This window comes from Phyllostomus hastatus, unplaced genomic scaffold, assembly GCF_019186645.2.
Source record: "Phyllostomus hastatus isolate PE091 unplaced genomic scaffold, TTU_PhHast_1.1 phas_contig_40, whole genome shotgun sequence".
Lineage (NCBI taxonomy): Eukaryota > Metazoa > Chordata > Mammalia > Chiroptera > Phyllostomidae > Phyllostomus > Phyllostomus hastatus.
In genome coordinates this window covers 64,690,519-64,710,936 of record NW_025333872.1, presented here as the reverse complement: position 1 = coordinate 64,710,936, position 20,418 = coordinate 64,690,519, and the positions used below count along the sequence as shown (strand labels likewise).

General features: G+C 40.8%; 1 protein-coding gene across 1 annotated transcript in view; it reads right to left on the bottom strand.

Annotated features, from left to right (window-relative positions):
* SLC35F1 (solute carrier family 35 member F1) overlaps positions 1-20,418 on the bottom strand; it is a 360,251-nt gene that overhangs the window by 16,862 nt on the left and 322,971 nt on the right. The window contains exon 7 of the mRNA XM_045844241.1: positions 12,377-12,531. Coding sequence (XP_045700197.1) covers positions 12,377-12,531 — 155 coding nt within the window. The remainder of the gene's footprint in view (positions 1-12,376; positions 12,532-20,418) is intronic.

Sequence of the window (20,418 nt, the reverse complement as noted above, 5' to 3'; positions counted from 1 at the left end):
GGTTTTTTCCATTCCCTATGTTCAAGCTTCTAAGGACAATCTATATTCCTATTGCACAGGAGAAGGACTTAACTTAAATTCAACATATCTTGGAACAAGCTTAATGGATTATTGATGAAGCAAGAGGCTGTTCTTTCTCAATTTATAGCAATGAATGATCACCACAAAATATCGTCATGGCTGCAGGATGGGAAAACCCCTCGACAAGGTGAAAAATGAGCTTTCCTGCAACCATATTGGAATCCTTTATTTTCTTCTCCTACATTTACCTGGTGATGGCAGCAGAGACAGAAAAGTGAAATAAATGGACAAGTAATTTATTGCAAAGAATATCATGATGTAGCAGCCAGTCAAAGAAGAAACCATATTGTGATTTTAATAGTTAATCAATATTTTAAAAATAAGTTCAGTACATGATAAATAGCTGCCATCTTCCTTTCTATGGCCCTCAATGCTCACTTTTGGGCCCAGAATATTTGGTTATTCCACAATAAAATCTTACAATATCATATCATTACACATTCATAGTATTGTAAGATCCCTGAAATCCATGGAGTGCTGTAAAAAATGTCATTGACTAACATTCAATGACACTGTTAGTTTCTTTTTTACTTTTTCAATTAAGCTTTGTATCTATTATAAAAATAAAATGACCTAATGTCTTCTGACTTTAAAACAATGTGAATTTGGGATTATGTTACTATTATATAAGCACATTTTTAAAAAAGTCAAAACCTACAAGTGTCTCCTAAATTTGACATCCGTGAACTGACATGGCCACAGCCATCTCCAAGTCTCTCTCTCTGTAACTGCCTGTACACCCACTATTCCTCATCACCAAGCTATAAAGAGATTTGCCACTTGGAAAGGACCTTCTTTACTACCAAATTAGCTCTGGGTATTATGGCTTCTTTTCTCTGGACACATGTGATTGTGGGAAAGTTAATTTGATAATTGTCTTTATCTAATATTGTTGTTTCTTTTGGGGCATGGCTCCATGTATAAAGTCAGTTCAGAATATGTTCCTTGTCTCCAGATGCCTTTGCTTCATCCTTCCCTGCAAGCCGTGGCTTTAATATCCCTTCTCTTTCACATCTTAGCACAGGGATACTGGTTTGCATTCCTTTATGTAAGATGGAAATGATAAACCAACAAAGTGAGGGTATTTCACTGTATTGTGTGCATGCCACAGATACCCTTGTAAAAAATACTAACTGGTACAACCTTGGATTCCACCAAGAACTCAAATAAGAGGCAGATATCACACATATTCTAAAACTTGTAGAAATTATTACAAGCTTTGAAAACATGTGCACACACTTGACATGCAAAGAAATTTGTATCACTTTACATATATTGTTCAGCAGCTTTATTAGAGGAAATGGCTATTTTCTGGTGCTGGGACTGAGAAAAAGTTTGCAAGGACATTTATAGTCTACATCAGGCGTCTGTCAACTAACAAATCTGGCAGCCAACTATTTTTTAAATAAAGTTTTTTTTGGAAGAAAACTATGTCCATGGCACAGTTGAGCACTTGTGAAGGAGACTGACCTTTTGTAAAGCCTACGATACTTATAATTTGGTCTTTTACAGAACAGTTTGCTAACCCCTGAGCGTGAGGACACACCAACAAATGTAGATATACTAATGAAAGTACAGCATGTTAAAAGGACCTATTTCACAATTTTACTGTGGAAGACATAAATAATAACTATGAATATTAGATATTATGGTTTTTTCTATAAATAGAATAAATTTCTTAGCAAAATAGAATAAATTTCTTAGCCCTTGTTGTGAGTTCCAGTCTTCCATGACACTGTATGTAATTACTATGGCATTGAACTAGGTGCCGAATCTACATGCTCCCTTCCCTAAGCTACTCATCAGTTCAATCAAAGAATGAATTAAAACAATGACTTGCTATTGTGGAACCTAAGTTTTTTACTTTTCAGCTGGTTTCATCAACTTAAGATGCAAAGAATCCATATCATTCAAAAGATTTCTTGCTTTTTATGTGAAAATTCCTAGATAATGTTCAGCCTAGAACATTGAAGTTTAACTTTAAATGTTTCTTGTACAAATAAGCCCTTCATTGAACAAACAATTGCAGCACCCCTATACTCCCAGGATGGTGGTAGACACCAGGGACCCCGCAGAGCAGAGACAAGCATGGCCCCTGCCATCGGACCTCAGTGCTTACATAAAGTCAGTTCTTCATTTAAAGGTGGGAACGCATAAAAAGCCTGGATTTTTATTTTTACTGACCTCTAACTGACATTTGGCATTTCTTTATTATAAATGTGAGCAGTGACTTCAATTAATTAATATTAGCAGTACCTTAGATGTTTTCACTAACAGAAAACACATATATTTTCATGTCACATTACAACCACAGCAGATCTCTCCAACATTGTTTACACTCATCACTGCTTTGAAATGACAGCACTTACTAGATGTGCTTCTACATCTTGTGATTTGATTTATTACTATAACATCATATTTTAAAATATTTTGATAACTTTAATATGGATAATTGGTCTATTTTGTCATGCTAGGTATTTTATTTTAGGCTTTTAAAAACATTGTGAGAGGGATCGCTAGGCTTCACCAGACTACGAAAAGGACCCCCAGCACAAAAATGTTAGGGAGCCGTTGGTAGGCAATGAGCTGAAACTCGCACCCAGGCGGTCTGACTCGGAGTTTGGGCTCAGGCTTGTGACAACCCTGCCCTTCTGCCTGCCCTTGGACTTGTGTTCACATTCTGGTGAATACACTTTCAGATCTCTCTCCAGGTTGGAGAGATTGATTAAGTGGTGACTAACTCAGGGAAAAATCAAGGAAATATTCTCAAGAACAGAAACCTTTCCCACTTCTTCACACTCTCAATGAGGCAGGGGGACAATGAGGTTTGTTATTATCTGGGGCTCTGTGGGAAACTGGGGGAGCAGTTTTAGGCTACCAAGAATCTGTACTCCAGGTCATGGAACAGGTCAGAGACCAAACTGACCTGCAAGTGTAAAGTCATCAGAGATATTCTCAAACCAAAAGAGCCCAGAAATGAGTCTTGTGAGCTCTTTTGGGGGCAAAAAACACCCAAATCACTTAATGATAAAATCCAGTCACTCATTAGACTGAAAATAACTGGGTGCTCAATTTTACAAAAGAGTAGCTATAAAATGCTGAGGAAGGAAAGTGTAACATAAGAGGGTTATCCTTTGAATACAAATATAAGAAATACTTTCAAGAAAGCAAGACTTGTTTCCAAGTCTTTGCTTTACGGAGCAAAGAGTGTTCATATAGTCCCTATGAATACTCCCTGGAAGACTCAGCACTAGCCCAGTGACATTTTCACAGTGATTATGAAGTCTCCCCTTCTTCAAGGCACTGGACTACCATCTGCTAGAACACATTCCCTGTAAATGGGCAAACTGCGCTGTGGACGGCCTGTGCAACCATACACAGCAGCCTTGCTTACTGACGACAAATAGTGATGGAATCCAGCCAACTGAGAGATAAATCAAAAGAAAAAATTCAAAAAGAAGAACATTTCAGAGATTGGTGATTCTGCAAATGTAGTAAGTATAGAAATATGGCTTAAATACCATAGGGATTATATTGATAGAAATTAATTGGTATAGTAAATGATAATATGAAAACTACAACAGAAATCAGGAAATGGGGGATAGGTAGTATTAATCATCTTTCATAGAAGGGAGTAAATAAAACCTCTCAAGACTTTAAATATAGATTTAAAATGAAGTCTCCCAGCCATGGTAGCTCCTGGACAAAGTAGGGTGAAGGCTCTGCTTCAGCCAACCATTGCTCTTTACCTCAGCAAACTGGTCTTCTGATTTGTGAGCCTGGGCATCAATATTCTGGTTCGTGGTAGAGGGGTCAATGTGGAACTACTGACAAAGTGAGGTGCCTGAGTGTGCAGGATGGGGCCAGACTGTGCACCCTGGTGACAAACACGTCCCATATATTCTCCTGCTTTTTCAAGTAGCTGGTTCTTCAGGGCCACAGCCCAGTCCAGCCACCAGCCTCTCTATGTGAAACTCCTGCAACACCTCTATCTCATTCCACTTTTTCCTTGCAGCTTGCTCTGGTGATATATATCCAAAATATCTGTTTGTGATGAGGAGGAGTTTATGAAATGATTCACATAGAAGGAATTTTGACTTCTGGCTGTAATTCTGAACCTGCTTTCAAATTTACCCCCAATTTCTCTAATCCTTCCAACATTTCTGATAAACGGAAATTGCTAATGTGGCAGAAACTGGCCATTTTTTTCACTAGATCTATTTTCTTTTCTTCCTGTACAAATAGCTTGACTACATTTCCCAGCTTTTCTTCAGTTAGGTGTGGCTATGTGACTGAGTTCTGGCTGAGAGAATGGGGAGAAGGTTGTGGACATGAGTCTAGACGCAGTCATGAAAACCTCTACGCTGTCTCAGAGGGCTGTGCAGAGAACTCCAAGGGCCTTGCCCAGGGCTGGCAAAGCTTTTCTTAAAGGGCTAGCTAGAAAATATTTCAGTCTTGTGGGCCACACTGTCTCTGTCACGAGTACTCAGTGGAGTCACTGCAGGGCAAAAGCAGGCATGGGAAATATAAAAAGAAATGGGCATGGCTGTGCACCAGTAAAACTACATCTACAAACACAGGGGGCTGGCTCCCAGTCACAGTTTGCTGATCCCTGCCCTGCAGGATGACAAAGTCGCAAGATGGAAGGAATTTGGGCTCCTGAATGACTGCATGGAAGGCATCCCTCCCACCTGTGGAAGTTAGTAACACTTACCCTACCCAAGTCAGCATGATGGAAACCTCCCAAGACACTTTGCTGAGTTTCCAAACATTCATTGCTCCATCACAGAGATTTTCAGCCAGTGAGCCGCAAGAATGTTTAAAACATGAAATACCTGACTACTTAGTCAGGGGCACTGACCTCTTTTCCCTTAGATCGTGAAATAAAAGAAATGACAACAGCCAACACAACAAGAGCCTCCAGTGTGAGTGAATCAAAATTATGCCTACTTCTTTGCCATATCTGCAAAATATATACTTTTCTGGTGTGCCACATAATTTGAGTAGTGAGTGTATGTGTGCCGTGAGAGACAGAGGCTGACAGTCGCTGCTCTGCCACATTGGTGTTCTGTGTGAAGTGCGCTGGGGCCTCAGCAATGCCAGTTTCCCGAATGCTCTTGTCACCAGTGGCAGTTTAAAAAATAGCAAAAGGGTCATAAAAGCTAAGTATTAATTTAAATATCACCCATTTATAATTGTATTTAGGTACTGTGAATTTAAAATTCATGGCCTTTTAAGATGTCATTCTTACAAAAAGAAATATAACAGGCTACTTATGAGAGTACTTTTATAAACAAGGTGTGTAGTGTTGTTTTTATGTTCATCGGCTGCCTGCCCTGGCTTTTCAAGTGCAGTTCCATTACTGAAACTGCTCACTGCCACAGAGGATCTACGCAGATGCCTGGCTCCAGATTCTAATCCGTATGTGGCTAATGAAATAGTTCACTTAGAATGCAATCTCTGCACACTCCCTGGCATTGGTGCTCAGATGTTGACGATGCTTCAGATTGCTGGTCTATTCAAGTGGCAGTGGTTTGGAATCTCATCCTTTGCATTAATCCACCTTGGTGCTCTTGTTCTCTTTATTTATAAATGGAGTTAAGCACCAAAACAGTGCCTGGCACACAACAGGCATGGAATAAATATTTGTTGAGTGAAGTCCTTTTAAATTTAGTGCATAATAATGTCTTATTGAATTAACCCCACATCCTGAGTTATTAAACTTTCTCACCAAATCTCATAACAAGAACAACAACCATGACAACACCAGTAGGAGAAATAGGCACGGTGGGTTGTACTTTGCAGTGGCTGACAGCGAGGGTCCGGGTGGACCTCGGGCTCTACGCCTGTTTTCACAGGATGTAGTCTGGATCGCTAGAACAGGTAGCTGACAGTGTAAGAAACTTCTCTGATTGGTTGTCAAAGATAACTCACAGCAATGATAAAGACATGCAAAGTGTTCTCTAATGAACACATCCAGATGGGATTCTAAAAAATTCACGTGAATCACATTACCCAGGATAGTTGAAGTAGTCTTCTTGGACAGATGATTTTGAAATCTCTCTCTGCTTTTCTAAAAAGAGTGAAAATATGGATAAAAAACATTTTCTGATGTAAGATTATAAGGTTTACGGAGCCCTGACTTCCCTAAAATATAACTCTTCTAATAGGATCACCTATAGTTTCCAGCTACTCAGTTGGGAAACTATATACCAGCGGCTTAAGTGGAGTGTTCAAAGGGGATTTGTTCATTTTTTCTCTACCAATTTCTTGTTTATTTTGATAAAACTATAAAAAATAATCTTACGAAATTACTCTCAATTTTAACTACAGCAATTCTGTAGCCATATTAAGCCTTGAAAATGTGTGAATTCTCTTTTTTGAAGGGGCTACCCTATCTATTCAATACCAGCTGCTATTTTCCTGAAGAATTGTCAGTACATGATAGTATGTCATGAGAGAATTTGTTGGTATTTTATTTTAACAGCCCTTGAGTGTCTGCATTTATAACTATCTAAAAATTCTATTATAAGCAGTGAAGGAATCAAAGAATTCAGTTGACAATGACTGATGTAATTAATATCTTATAAATTGTCATATATAAAATCCCAGTTTTTGCCCTTTGAACAAGGAATGTGAGAAAACTCACACAAAATTGTTAAAAGCTACATCTAGTAACAACATCTTAAAATAAGATTTGTATCCTAAAAATGAGGATAGGGATTTCTAACCCTGAACTCCCCATTACTGGAGAAGCTGGATGAGAACGTGACAGGGAGGACGTGAGGGACCTCACCCTCTAGCACTGAGGAGTGACCAGTGAGTGACCTCTAAGACTGCATTTGGTTTAACTACAGTATGCAGTTACAGTTTATTCTTTCACTTAATCATGATGTCTTCACTCCAAAAAGCCTTCTGGGCTAGTGATAAATATCTGCAGGTTGCAAGGGCAGGGCTATTTGCTCGCAGATGTTGCTTACCCAGGCAGAACTAAATGATTAAATGAAGCTCTCCTGCCCAACATTGATTATTTGCTTTTTCTCACTTTCCACCCTTGGAAAAAAATTCATTCCCTTCTCCACCCATCAGTCCACTGTCTACAGTTTCTCTGCCTCTTGCACAGATGGCCATGCTGACTGGGCAATAACACCCCACGTCCTGGAGAAGTAAATGACCCACTTCCCAAATGGACTATCTACACGGTATAGTGCTGCTGCAAACTCTAATTTTACAAGACTTTTGACAAGTGCTTATTCATTTCTGTTCTTTATTACCTGACCACATTGTTGAATCCAGAAAAGTAAATCCATAGCAACCCATGGAAATTGCAAGAAATAAGCTTTACTGGGTCTCAGCAACCTCCCAAAACCAACCCAGGAAGAGATTTACATGGAAGCTTTTCAGTATGGTGCTGTGTTGGTTTTCCCCGGTCAGAGCTTAATCAGTTATAAAGTCTATCTTTTTATATTTGTTATACGAACAAGGATGCTTCTGGAATTGAAAAGGTATGTGTTTCCTGTGGCTGCTATAACAAATTAGCACATACATAGTGGCTTAAAACAAGACAATTCATTACCTCACCCTTCTAGAGGTCAGAAGTCTCACTGAGCTAAAATCAAGAGTCAGCAGAGCTGTGTGGCTTCTGGAAGATCTAGGGAAGATCTTTTTCCTTGCCTTTTCTAACTTCTGGAGGCTGCCTGCATTCCTTGGCTCCTGGCCCCTTCCTGTGCCTTTAAAGCCAGCAATATAGCATCTTCCAATCCGACTGCCATTCCTGCTTCCCACATGTGACTGACTAGACTGGCCCCACCCAGGTAATTCAGAATAATCTCTCCATCTCAAAACTCTTAATTTAATCCCATTTTAAAGTCCCTTGTGCTGTGTAAAATAATATAGTCTCAGGTTCAGGGGATTAGGATTTAACGACCTTTGGAGACCTATTACTCTGCCTCCCACAGAAGGACTATCAATTACAGCAGAACCAATAAGGGCACTTTGGCTCTGAGCCAGACTAGCTGGGCTGTGTGGATGTGCTTTTTAGAGGCCACATCTGGGCAATGAGGACCCGTGCTCCACCTACAGATACTGCGCTCTGTTGAATTTCCCAGTTGATTTTTAAAGTAGTTCCGGTTACCTGGTAAGATGTGACTTCAATGAAGAAAACAATAAATTATGTGGGGAGAAAATGAATTGGGTGGGAAGACCACTTCAGTATCTACATTGTGAAGTATAAATTCAAGTAATGCATTTGTGTGGGTGGGGGAGGCATGCACCATGAAATCAAGGGAGCCTAGGTTTCAATCGTGGCTTCTGTTTATTTACCCTTTGAGTACTTTGAACAACTTTTTTACTCTCTCCAACCTTTGAGGTGATGATACTTGCCATATCATCAGTGAGAGAGTCCATTCCACTTTCAGATGACTGACCGTTAATAAGGTTTCTTTATATTTAGCTGTAATCTTATACCCTTTAACCTGGGGTGTTAGTTCTACTTGCTCGCAAACATATAATATAAGTCGGAACCAGTGACTCTCAATTCTGGCTGCAGGGGAGCCTTTTAAAATCTGACATGTAAACCTGCACCACAGACCACGTCAATTGGAATCAGTGTGAGTAGAACGCAAGCATCAGTACTTTTTAAACTCCTGGGGTGACTTCAATGTGCAGCCAAGGTTGAGGGTTACTGGCTTAAACTCTCTTCCACACTATGCTGTTTGTATAGTTACAGACGCCCTCCTGTGAATGGCATCTTCCCTTCCATAGGCTGTGACTTTCAACCATCCCCTGAGAGCAGACAATGCTAGGCACCCAGCAGCCTTGGCCAGGCAGCCCTGGAGAGGAGCAGTGTCGGAAAACACCGGGGAAAACTGGTGGCCCAAATTCTGTGGTGTGACGGACTTTGTTCCTTTCGTTTTAAAAAATACTACCAGATAGGTAAATTGAACTTCATCAAAATTAAAACTTTGGTACTTCCAAGAACACTTGGCAGGTAAAGGGTCAATGAGATCTGTGTTATTTCTTAAAACAGCATGTGAACCAACAATTATCTTGAAAGTTTAATTTTAAAAAAGACAATAGGAATCAATTTTATCTAAAGAAAAAAAACCCCTATTGTGTTGAACTAATTTTACCTTAAGGAAATTTATCTTTTAACTAGTAACAGAATGAGTGTGCATAGTAAAAAATGTTGCTTTAAGAAAGAAAAATGCCTATTTCACCCCCAAATGACGAATACAAGAATTTAGTTTTCAGGTAACGCAGTTTCCCTGATAATGGTGTGATGAGGGTTACTGCATGGCTTCCTCTGAAGCAAAGTTACTTATCCTAGGGAGGTAGTGACATGCAAATGCTGCTTGAAGATGGATGGAGAGCACTAGACTTTACCTGGTTCATCACTCTTCTTGGATATCTGATAGTTGTAAATGTGGTGAGTCCCAGGTCTAATCAAAAGTCAGTGGAAGTATGAGGAGCAGTACAGTTAAACAATTTACAATAGCCAAGTGCTGGAAGCAACCTAGGTGCCCATCAGGAAATGAATGGGTCAAAAAACTAAGGTACATTTACACAATGGAATTCTATGCAGCAGAGAGAAAGAAGGAGCACCTACCCTTTGCAACAGCATGGACAGAACTGGAAAGCATTATTCTAAGTGAAATAAGCCAGGCAGTGAAAAACAAATACCATATGATCTCACCTTTAACGGGAATCTAATCAACAAAACAAACAAACAAGCAAAATATAACCTAAGACACTGAAACAGAGAACAGGCTCACAGTGACCAGAGGGGAGAGGGGAGGGAATTTCAGGGGAAAAGGGCAAAGGTATACACAAACAAGTACAAAGGCCACATGGACAAAAACTAGGGGGGGCGGGGTGGAAATGGGAGGGAGGTGGAGAGGGATGGATGGGTGGGCTGGGATGGGAGTAAAGGACAGAAAACTGTACTTGAACAACGATTAAAATAAAATTCAAAACAAAACAAAAAAAGAAATGAGCACTGTTCAGGTATATCTCTCAGGTATTTGTTCTCACATTTGGAGAGCAAAGGCCCCACAGGGGAGCCAGTTAGCAATGTGGCTCCCTCAGACAATACCTTCTTCCTGATTCTGCAGCTCAGAGGTATGGCTCACGAATCTGCATTTTTAGCAAGTGCCCCTGGTGAAACCAGATTTTCAGGAACACTGCTATGAGGCACACCGAGAGCTTGCCTGGGTCTGCACTGCCCAAGAAGTGACCACAAACCTCAATCAGAACAATACATTTTAGTCCTCTTTCCTTAAGGGAGATTTAAGAGATTCTAGGTCCAGAGCTTAAAAAGACAAAGGAATAATTGCTAAGAACTGAACTCTTGCTTAAGAGATGAACTAGATGTGGATGCTTAGCTGCAGAGAGGAGAAGAAAAAATAGCAGGCACTGCGCTGTACTGACGAGACCATAGCTACAGCATCCTAGGTCTCTGGAAAGTAACTGGGCATGTATGGGAGGGACTGTAAAGGAACCTGGGCCTCCCAGCACTGTGGCTAGGCGTAGCTTGAAAGGAACGTGTTGTGACTTTACCTTTTACCGTTAGGATAACCAGTGTGCAATCAGGAAACACAGACTTCACTATCTAGGCAAAAACAAAAAACCAGCAACAATGTATAAACACTGCCCTGTCCTAGACATTTCCTCTAAACTGTCATGTTTGCCACCACACTGAGCACAGGGTCCTCGTAAAATAAGACGTCAGCACTATTCCTGTCTGCTGCTATAGCAGCTTTCTCTACCTCTTGTCTTCCAGACCTGCTTCTGGTCCTCCCAGTTGCCACCTTGTTTGTGACCTCTTTTCTCCCCGTGTCTGTCCTTCTCAGTCTGTTTCCTGCTGTGACTCTGGCTTCTCTCAGTCATATTTCTGATTATTCACTTTAGCCATTTTGTCCCTGGTCCTCTCAAGTACATACTCTTCCCAACGTAGCACTTCTCTGAGAACCTCCAAGCCCAGTTCAACCTGGCTGAAGATGCCCGGCCCGCGGAGATGCCCCATCAGCTGCCACACCCGTGTGCTGATGATATGAACTTGTAAAACCACTGGTGAAGCACGAGGCTAGAAGTGGGCAAGATAGTGTTTATTCTCTTCTCTTTCCTCTTTTTACTGTCCTAATTTGATCTCATCTGTTTGAATATTCCATACTTGTCCTTTTTCACACTGGCCATAGTTCCCACTGACCTTTATCTTATAGGACTTGTTAAGGAATGGCAACCAAGTCTCTTCTCACACACCAGTTCCACTCCATTGTTAATAGTTGCAGGAAATGTAGCATTTAAAAGACGACTCGTGACCTCCATGCACCACCCAAGTAGTCTGGCCTGCCTTGGGTTAGGGTGTTAGGGTGGGTTAGTCTTCTTTTTGAAGACTGCCATCTTTGAATTTAGTAGTCTCTCCTTTTCTTCAGGGCTGGCATATTAACTGCAAGGACTTCAAAATATCTCTTTGCATTCCTTTACTCAAACCCCCATATTTTAGTAAAGAAACTGTAGTTGACCATTGAGCAACACAGGGATTACAGGTGCCAACTTCCTGCACAGCTGAAAATCCATTTATAACTTTGACTCCCCAAAACTTAACCACTAATAGCCTACTTTACTGACAACATAAGCTGTTAACACATATTTTGCAGCATCATTTATATTATATACTGTATTCTTATAATAAAGTAAGCCAGAGAAAAGAAAATGTTATTAAGAAAATCATTAGGAAGAGAAAATACATTATGTGCTATATGTATATATTAAAAAAATCTGGCATAAGTGGGCTTGCACAGTCAAGGGTCAACTGCACTTTAAATGCACCAACACTTTCAATTCACATTTGCAGATTTGAAAACATCTGCAGAACAGAAACTGCAGGCACTGTGTCTTTTGTCCAGTGCCTTTGGCAGAATCCATTTTGTGGTTATAGTTTGGAAATTGTACAAATCTTCCCAGCTTTAAGCTGAACAAAGGGGCGCTTCTGGGTTGAACGATCTCAGAAAAAACTGTTCACCATTTCTCAAAGCTCTTTCCTCCATGGCAGTGTCTCATCTTTCACTATCAATCGTCTGTAGTTACTGGTCTGTAATGACAAAATGTTGCCTCTGTCTTATAGTTGAAATGTAAATACCCAGATCACAGGGGTTAGCACAAAGTTCCATTCTTATCTTCCAGCCCCAAACCAGGCCATTCCACATCAGGGTAGTCCTACTGGTATGTCCTGGCAGGTAAATTGGTAGAGACACTCTACCAAGTGTCTTCCCAAAGGAGCACCGACCCCACTTACCTTGTAGTGGAAGAGAAACAGCCCACAGAACAGGCTGTACAAATCTGCTGTGAGCAGGGAGAGGTTGACCGAAGTGGCGCTGGTTTTCTTTATGACGACCGGCATGAAGCTATAGAGACCAAACATGCAGGCAGTGAAGCCGACGTAGAGCAGGCCTGCGGAGAGGAAAGAGAGGCAGCATCACAATCTCCTCCAGGGCCTCTTTGTGTCCGCAGTGGGTGAGAGGAAGGGCTCAGTGCACACCACTGCTCATACACAGAAGGCAGTTTTTCTTTCACTCCATTAACTGATGGTTAGTGTTGGGTAATACATATATATATATATATATATATACATATACTTTCTGCTTCTCACTACATATCTGATATTTTGCTTCTAGGAGTGAATTCCTCTTAGTGTCTACGGTCAGAACATGGGGTCAAGGGTTCTGAATTCCATTCTCGGTTATGTGGTAATTAACTTCTACTATCCCTGTCAAACTATTTTCACCTCTTTTTTTGTTGGGTTTTTAAAAATTTATTGTTGTTCAGTTACAGTTGCCCCACCTTTATCCTCATTGCTCTCCCCTACCCCACCCCCCCACTACCACAGTCAATCCTCCCCCCATTGTCTGTTCCCATGAGTCCTCTATTCATGTTCCTTTGCTTGCCCCTTCCTCTTCTTTCCCCTGTTATCCCCTCCCCCCTCCCCTCTGGTCACTGTCAGTTTGTCCTTTATTTTCAAGTCTCTGGTTCTATTTTGCTTATTTGTTTGTTTTGTCAATTAGGTTCCACTTAGTTTTTTATTTACAAAGCAGAACAAAACTGCTTGGTATCATGTACCATTACATTGAAGAGATCACCTGTTAAAGAGATCAGAACTAAGTTAGACTACTGAACTCGACTCTTAAACACATGACCTTGGGAAGACAAAGTCATTGCTTTTAGCACAAGGTGACCTTCCGAAGTTGCAAATCCTGCTCGGCCCTCCTGCCAACAGAGACCTACTCCTTTATCCCCTCTCCTAGCATGCTGTGGGCTCTCATGTGTAAGTTCTGCTGTTTTCTAAATAAATAGGTAAATGCTTTGCAGACCATCAAACAATTAAGTTGTGCAAAAGAGAAAGGTTAAAAAAATGCCCTTAAAATTCTATATGGTTGTCCAGTCTCTCATCCTCCATATCTCTCTCTTTTTGTGATTATAACTTGATACACAATTGTTAACACTAATTCCATAAGTGCACAGTTTCATTGGATCTAAACCCATAGTTTGATTTATTTTTTCAAAAATGTTGATATAACACAAATATAGAAAAATAATGCTTATTTCTGTACCTTGAAGGCATAAGTAACACAATTCAGTGGATCTTTGGGCTTTACAATATAATAAAAGTAACCAACCTTTCCAAAGGAATCCTTGATATAATGTATCTACTGTGGGCCTTGGGCAGATTGCTTCCTTGAATTCTGTGAATTTTGGAGGATTTGGTAGGTGCTGGACATCCAGTCCTTTTTACTGTGAAGACAAGTGACCCTTCCAAAGAGAAGTTTGTTTTTCCCATGTGAAAAATACTTAAGGGTATAAATCATCATTTTGATACTAAGTTTAAGGAAAGCCACATCTGTAAGCTATACACAAAATTATCTTGCCCAGTAAGCAAACTCAGTGCAACAGCCCCCTCTAGTGTGGTGGAAGTGCCCCAAGAGGAACCGGAATGACCACTTTCCTGGTCCCCCAAGTATGAGCCCTCTCGTGGATATTCTGTCCTGCAATATCAGATGCCTTTGTCCAGCAGAAGTCTTAATTCTCTAAAAATGGTCAACTTTCCTGTACTTGAGTTTCTTGCTACCTATTATTCATCTTCCTTTTAACCAAGTTACTACAAATATAATACTAGATAACCTACAATCAATATATTAAAAAACATAAAAATTAATTCAGTATTTCTTTAAGGAATCTGACATTAGCAGCAAGATATATCCTTAAATTGATTCACTAAAAATAACCAAACTTGATTCAAACACAATCCAGGCACCAAAGTCTTTTAAAAAGTTTTTGTGTGTTTGTTTGTTTATAGTATCACTACTGAATTAGATTTTACATGACTGGGCTAGAATATTCCTGAATCCTAATCTTCCATTACATTACCTAGCATACCATGGATGCTCACATATTGGTTCTGATGTTTTATATTCACTAAATTAGACATGCTCTGTCCTGGGCGCTCTGTTATGGGCTGGCGGTGCCATGGAAAACAGGAAAGACAAGAGGCTTCAAGTTGGTACTAGTGCTGTGAAGGAAGAAGAGGGTTCTCTACAGCAAATGGTAGGAGGTTTGCTTTGGGAAGTGTGACTAGGTAATGCTTCTCAGTGGAGGTGACATTTACTTTGATGGCTGAAGAGTGTTACTGCTAAGCGACCTCCTTAGGAGTGTCCTCCTAAGAGGACACTGCCATTGGAGGAGCCAGGGGGAAAATGTTTTAGGCAGGGAGACCTGCAAATGAAAAGAGCCTCCAAAGGGACAGGGCCTGATGTGTTGCAGGAGCTGCCAGAAGACAGAATAGCTGAGCAGAATGAACAGAATAGGGCAGTGAGAAGAGCTGAGGTTGGAACATCAAGCAAGAGATGAATTATGCAGAGCCTTGCATAGGAAATTGATACCTTAGTCTAGTTGTAATAAGAAGCCTCCCTCTGGTCAAGATGGAGGTGTTGGTAAACATATTTCGCCTCCTCATGCAACCACAGAAAGAAGTACAACTAGATCTCAAAACAAATGCCATCCAGAATCATCAGAAAATTGAGCTGTAATCGAGAAGTCAGACACGAAGGATTTAAAGAAGCCACATTCATCCAGACACATAGGAGGGGTGGAGATGCAGAGATGGGCAGAGTGGTGCAGACATGCGGAGTGCTGTGGAGAGACGGGGGCTGTGGAACAGGCAGTCCCACATTCACATGTACTGGATAAAAACTGTGAGGGAGACCTTGAGAGCCAGTGATCCTAGCACCAGGCTCTCAAGGACTGCACAGCCCAGGATTCCAGTGCTAAGAAGATAAATCCCCATAATGTCTAGCTGTAAAAACCAGTGAGGTTTGGGGTGGTAGAAGAAACTTCCAGATTTTCAGGAGACTCCACTTAAAGGGCCAGCACAGATTTAGAAAGTACTCAAACCCACCCCTCTAGGATTCAGCATCAGGGTAACGGCTGGAAGGGCGCCAGTTGTATATGGGGAGTAAGGAAAGTGACTGGAAACAGGATGAGTGCTGGGCAAACCTCCAGAAACCAGGCAGTGGCATAGTCCCTTCTCTAAGTCCTCCCCCCACACAGAGCCAAAAAGCAGTGAAGTGGGTTGCCCCACCCTGGTGATTACCTAAGGCTCTGTCCCACACAATTTATAGGTGCTTTTTCTACAATAGGCCACACTACTAAGACAGGGAGTCAAAACAGCTCTACCTAATACACAGAAATACACAGGGAGGCTGCCAAATTGAGGAAACAAAGAAATGTGGACCAAATGAAAGAACAGAAAAAAAAACCCCCTAGAAACAGAACTAAATGAAACAGAGATAACCAACCTAGCAGATGCAGAATTCAAAACACTGGTGATTAGGATGCTCAAAGAACTCATCAAGTACGGCAACAATATAAAAAAGACCCAGGCAGAAATGAAGGTTACACTAAAAGGAATAAAGAAAAATCTATAGGGAGCCAACAGTGAAGGGGATGAAGCCAGGATTCAAATCAATGATTTGGAACATAAGGTAGAAATAAACATTCAACCGGAACAGCAAGAAGAAAAAAGAACTAAAAAAAAACAAGGATAGTATAAGGAGCCTCTGGGATATCTCCAAACATACCAACATCCAAATCATAAGGATGCCAGGAGAAGAGGAAGAGCAAGAAATTGAAACTTATTTGAAAAAATACTGAAAGAAAACCTCCTTAATTTGGTGAAGGAGATAGACATACAAGTCCAGGAAGCACAGAGTCCCAAACAAGTTGTACCCAAAGAGGACCACACAAAGACACATCATAATTAAAATGTCAAAGGTTAAAGATAATGAGAGAATCTTAAAAACAGCAAGAAAAAAGAGTTGCATACAAAGGAGTTTCCATAAGACTGTCAGCTGATTTCTTAAAAGAAACTTTGCAGGTGAGACGGGACTGGCAAGAAGTATTCAAAGTGATGAAAAGCAAGGACCTACATCCAAGATTACTCTATCCAGCAAAGCCATCATTTAGAATGGAAGGGCAGATAAAGTGCTTCCCAGACAAGGTAAAGCTAAAGGAGTTCATCATCAACAAGCTATTATTACATGGAACACTAAAGGGACTTATTTAAGAAAAAGAAGATGATCAAAACTATGAACATTAAAATGGCAACATTCATTGGATGGTGTGGTTCAGTAGATCTAGTGCCAGACTGAGAACCAAAGGGTTGCCAGTTCAATTCCCAGTCAGGGCACATGCCTGGATTGTAGGCCATGTCCCCAGTAGGGGACACATGAAAGGCAACCACACACTGATGTTTCTCTCCCTCTCTTTCTACCTCTCCCTTCCCCTCTCTCTAAAAATAAATAAATAAAATCTTTAAAAAATCGCAACAAATTCACAACTATGAACAACTGAGTCTCTGAAAAAACAAACTAAGCAAACAACATGAACAGGAGACAAACCATAGATATGGAGATCATAGGGAGGGTTATCAGCTGGGAGAGAAAATCGGGAGTATAGGGGAAAAGGTACAAGGAATAAGAAGCATAAATGCTAGGTACAAAATACACAGGGGGAGGTTAAGAGTAGTATAGGAAATGGAGAAGCCAAAGAACTGGTATGCATGACCCATGGGCATGAACTAAGGGGCTGGATTGACCAGGCAGAGAGTGCAAAGGGGGAAAATTGGGACAACTGTAACAGCATAACCAATAAAAAATAGTTAAGAAAAAAGGAAAAAAAAAGAAGTCTTTGAAGAATCTGTAGCAGACAGCTAATAGCTGATCTATTGCAACGCACATTTAAAAAATGACTGGCTACTGTGGGGAGAAGGGATAGGAAGGAGGGAAGCATGGCAGGAGACCAGTGAGAAGTGTAGTGTCACCGTCTATGCAAGAGATGCTGGTGGCTTTGCTCAGAATGGCAGTGAAGATGAAGGGAAGTGGCCGGGTGTGTGAAGACTCAGCAAGTCTGGCGATAGACTGGCTGTAGGTAGTGAGAGGACAGAGGACATCAAGGATACCCTTGGGTTTTTAATGGCTGGCTAACTTATAAACTGGGTGAACTGTGATGCCATTTCCTGATCTGGAGAGAAGTGAAGGAGGAGCAGGTTTTCAGGGAAAATAAAAAGCTCCGTTTTGAACATGTTAAATTGTAAATGCTTATATATTCTCCTAGAGGATTTGTCCATTAGGGAGCTAGATATATAATTGGCAGGCTCAGAGGGGAGGTGTGACTTTATAATCATAATTGGAGAGCCAAGGAGAGTAGGAAAACACACACACACAGTAGTTTTACTCTACTCATCAGGCTACCCCGGGGATGCTTCAAGCTTTAATATTCTAAATGAATTTTTAAAAACCGTAGAAATTAAATTTAGGGGGATGTGAGTGGAATGCATAAACCATTACAGTTAATCACTTTGCCAGGTCCATCAGTGTTTTTGTGTGTGAATATCTTGTTTTGTGAACAAAGCATAGTCAGCCAAATGGACACATGACTGAACTGACAGTGGGAATGCGGTATTGTGCAGTTTGCTGATTTGCTGTTCTTAGATGGACATTAGCTCCCTAATGGACATTAGCAATGCATCGGAAGGCTCAACTTGCTGCCTATGCAGCATTTTCAAACAATCCACCAACATGATGAAACAAATGAACTGTATTAATTTTTGACTGACAACTGCATAGTGGCTGCAATAAATACATTTATAGACAGAGCATGTGTATAACCATTTCTTAATTGCATGTTTCCTTTCTCACTGAAGATAGAATTCATTCACTCTTATCCTCATGCACCAAAAGACTAAAGACTAAAGAGATTGGAAAGAATACTGTCAGCTAATATCAACTGAGAACTTTCTATGTGTCAGGTACTATGTACTTTATATACATTAATTAATTAATCCCCACAACAGTATAACACCATTACTACTGTTACACTCTTTATACAGATACAGAAATGAGCTTATAGAGCATATCAGACAAGAAACACAGTCTGTATCAAGTTCAATAGGGGAAATTTGATATGGGGCACAAGTTACAAAGATGTTTGAGTGGATGACAGGAGAAACAGATGGTGAGGCAGTGCAGGGATTAGCAATGACAGTAAGTTACACTCCTGGAGCTAGAGAGACCCAGTGAGGAGGCCATGCTACCAGGGATCAGGAGGTAGGGAACCCCAGCAGGGGTGGCATCCCGGAGGAGACTCAGTCCTTTCTAGAGACCCAACCTCAAACAGAGAGAAACAGCGAGGAGTACCCTGGCTTCTTTCTCACACCCTTCAATCTCCCACTGCTGCCTCCCATTGGCCAAGTCCACCTGGAAGCCAGCTGACAAGGGCGCCGTGACTAGGAAGTATAGTTTGCATGAGCCTCTACAAGACAGAGCCGGTATGGGCAAGAAGCAGATGGATCTGAGAGTAAGTAGGCAAAAGGCCAGAACACAGAGGGGGTGACTTGCCCGCAGGTCACAAAGACGACCTGACTTTAAATTCTGAGCACATACCATTATCTATAGTATATTTTATATTATATAGTATACTCTTATTACTACGAAGAGAAATAAGGCCTTGAAGGAGCATCCTATTTGATTCAAGTGAGCATCTCATTTTACATATGATATATATGATCTATATACATATTACATATATTATATATAAATATATGCTGTATACGTGTATATAAAAGTATGATGTGTGATTATATGATGTAAACATGTATATCGTATGTATCTATATATTTTGTATATATTTTATTTTATCACTTTCTTTTTGATCACACTGGTATTCTGTTTTTCAATTTAATTTGATTTTTAAAAATATTTTATTTATTTATTTTTTAGAGAGGGAAGGGAGGGAGATAGAGAGAGAGAGAGAAACATCAATGTGCGGTTGCTGGGGGTTATGGCCTGCAACCCAGGAATGTACCCTGGCTGGGAATCGAACCTGGGACACTTAATTTGATTTTTAAAATATTATTTTTAATTCTTAAAAATAAAGGCTAAGTAGGATGGTTTCTCAGGACATATGCAGAAGGTTACGCCTGTAAAGGGCAGCAGGCTTGCAGGGCTTGCTGAGAGAGTGCACATCAGTCCCACCACAGGCCGTCACGAGCTTGGTCAAGTCACCTCAACTCCCCAGGCCTCTGATTCAACATTTTTTTTAAGAGGGTACTCTTGCTCAGGTTGGTGTGGCTCAGTTGGAGTTTTGTCCTGTAAACCAAAAGGTCATGGGTTCGTTTCCTGGTCAGGGCACATGCTTAGGTTCTGGGACCGGTATGAGAGGTAACCGATTGATGTTTCCTTCTGACATTGATGTTTCTCTCCCTCCCTGTCCCTCACTTTAAAATTAATAAGCATGTCCTTGGGTGAGAATAAAAACGAACAAACAACAACAAAAAATGTGTATTCTTAGTTTTCCTTAAGGTCCTTTGTGCTTTGTGTTTCCATTATTCCTCTTCTGGGAAAAGGCCAGCTGTCCTGTTTTAGGCTCCAGGACAAAAACAAGACAAGCATCGCCGACAACGTGACAAGGGAAGGAGCCCCGTGTGCCCTGCAGACCTGTGCCAATCGACCCACAGCTCCCTTGTCCTTTCCCCTGACATCTGACTTCCGCGTCGGCTTACACTTGTTCACACGTCCTTCCACACAACGTGGCAAACGGGGTAAACAGAATGTTTAAGTTATTTACTAGGTTTTCAACTGCGACTTGAACACGCCTGTTCCCCAGGGGGACATCTTAGCTCTATTAGGTCATATGTTTTACTTGAATTTGATGATTAGGTAACCAGACGCAGTATTTCTGTTCAGTAGAGTAAAGCAAAGAAATAAACAACAAAAACTGTTATCTTCT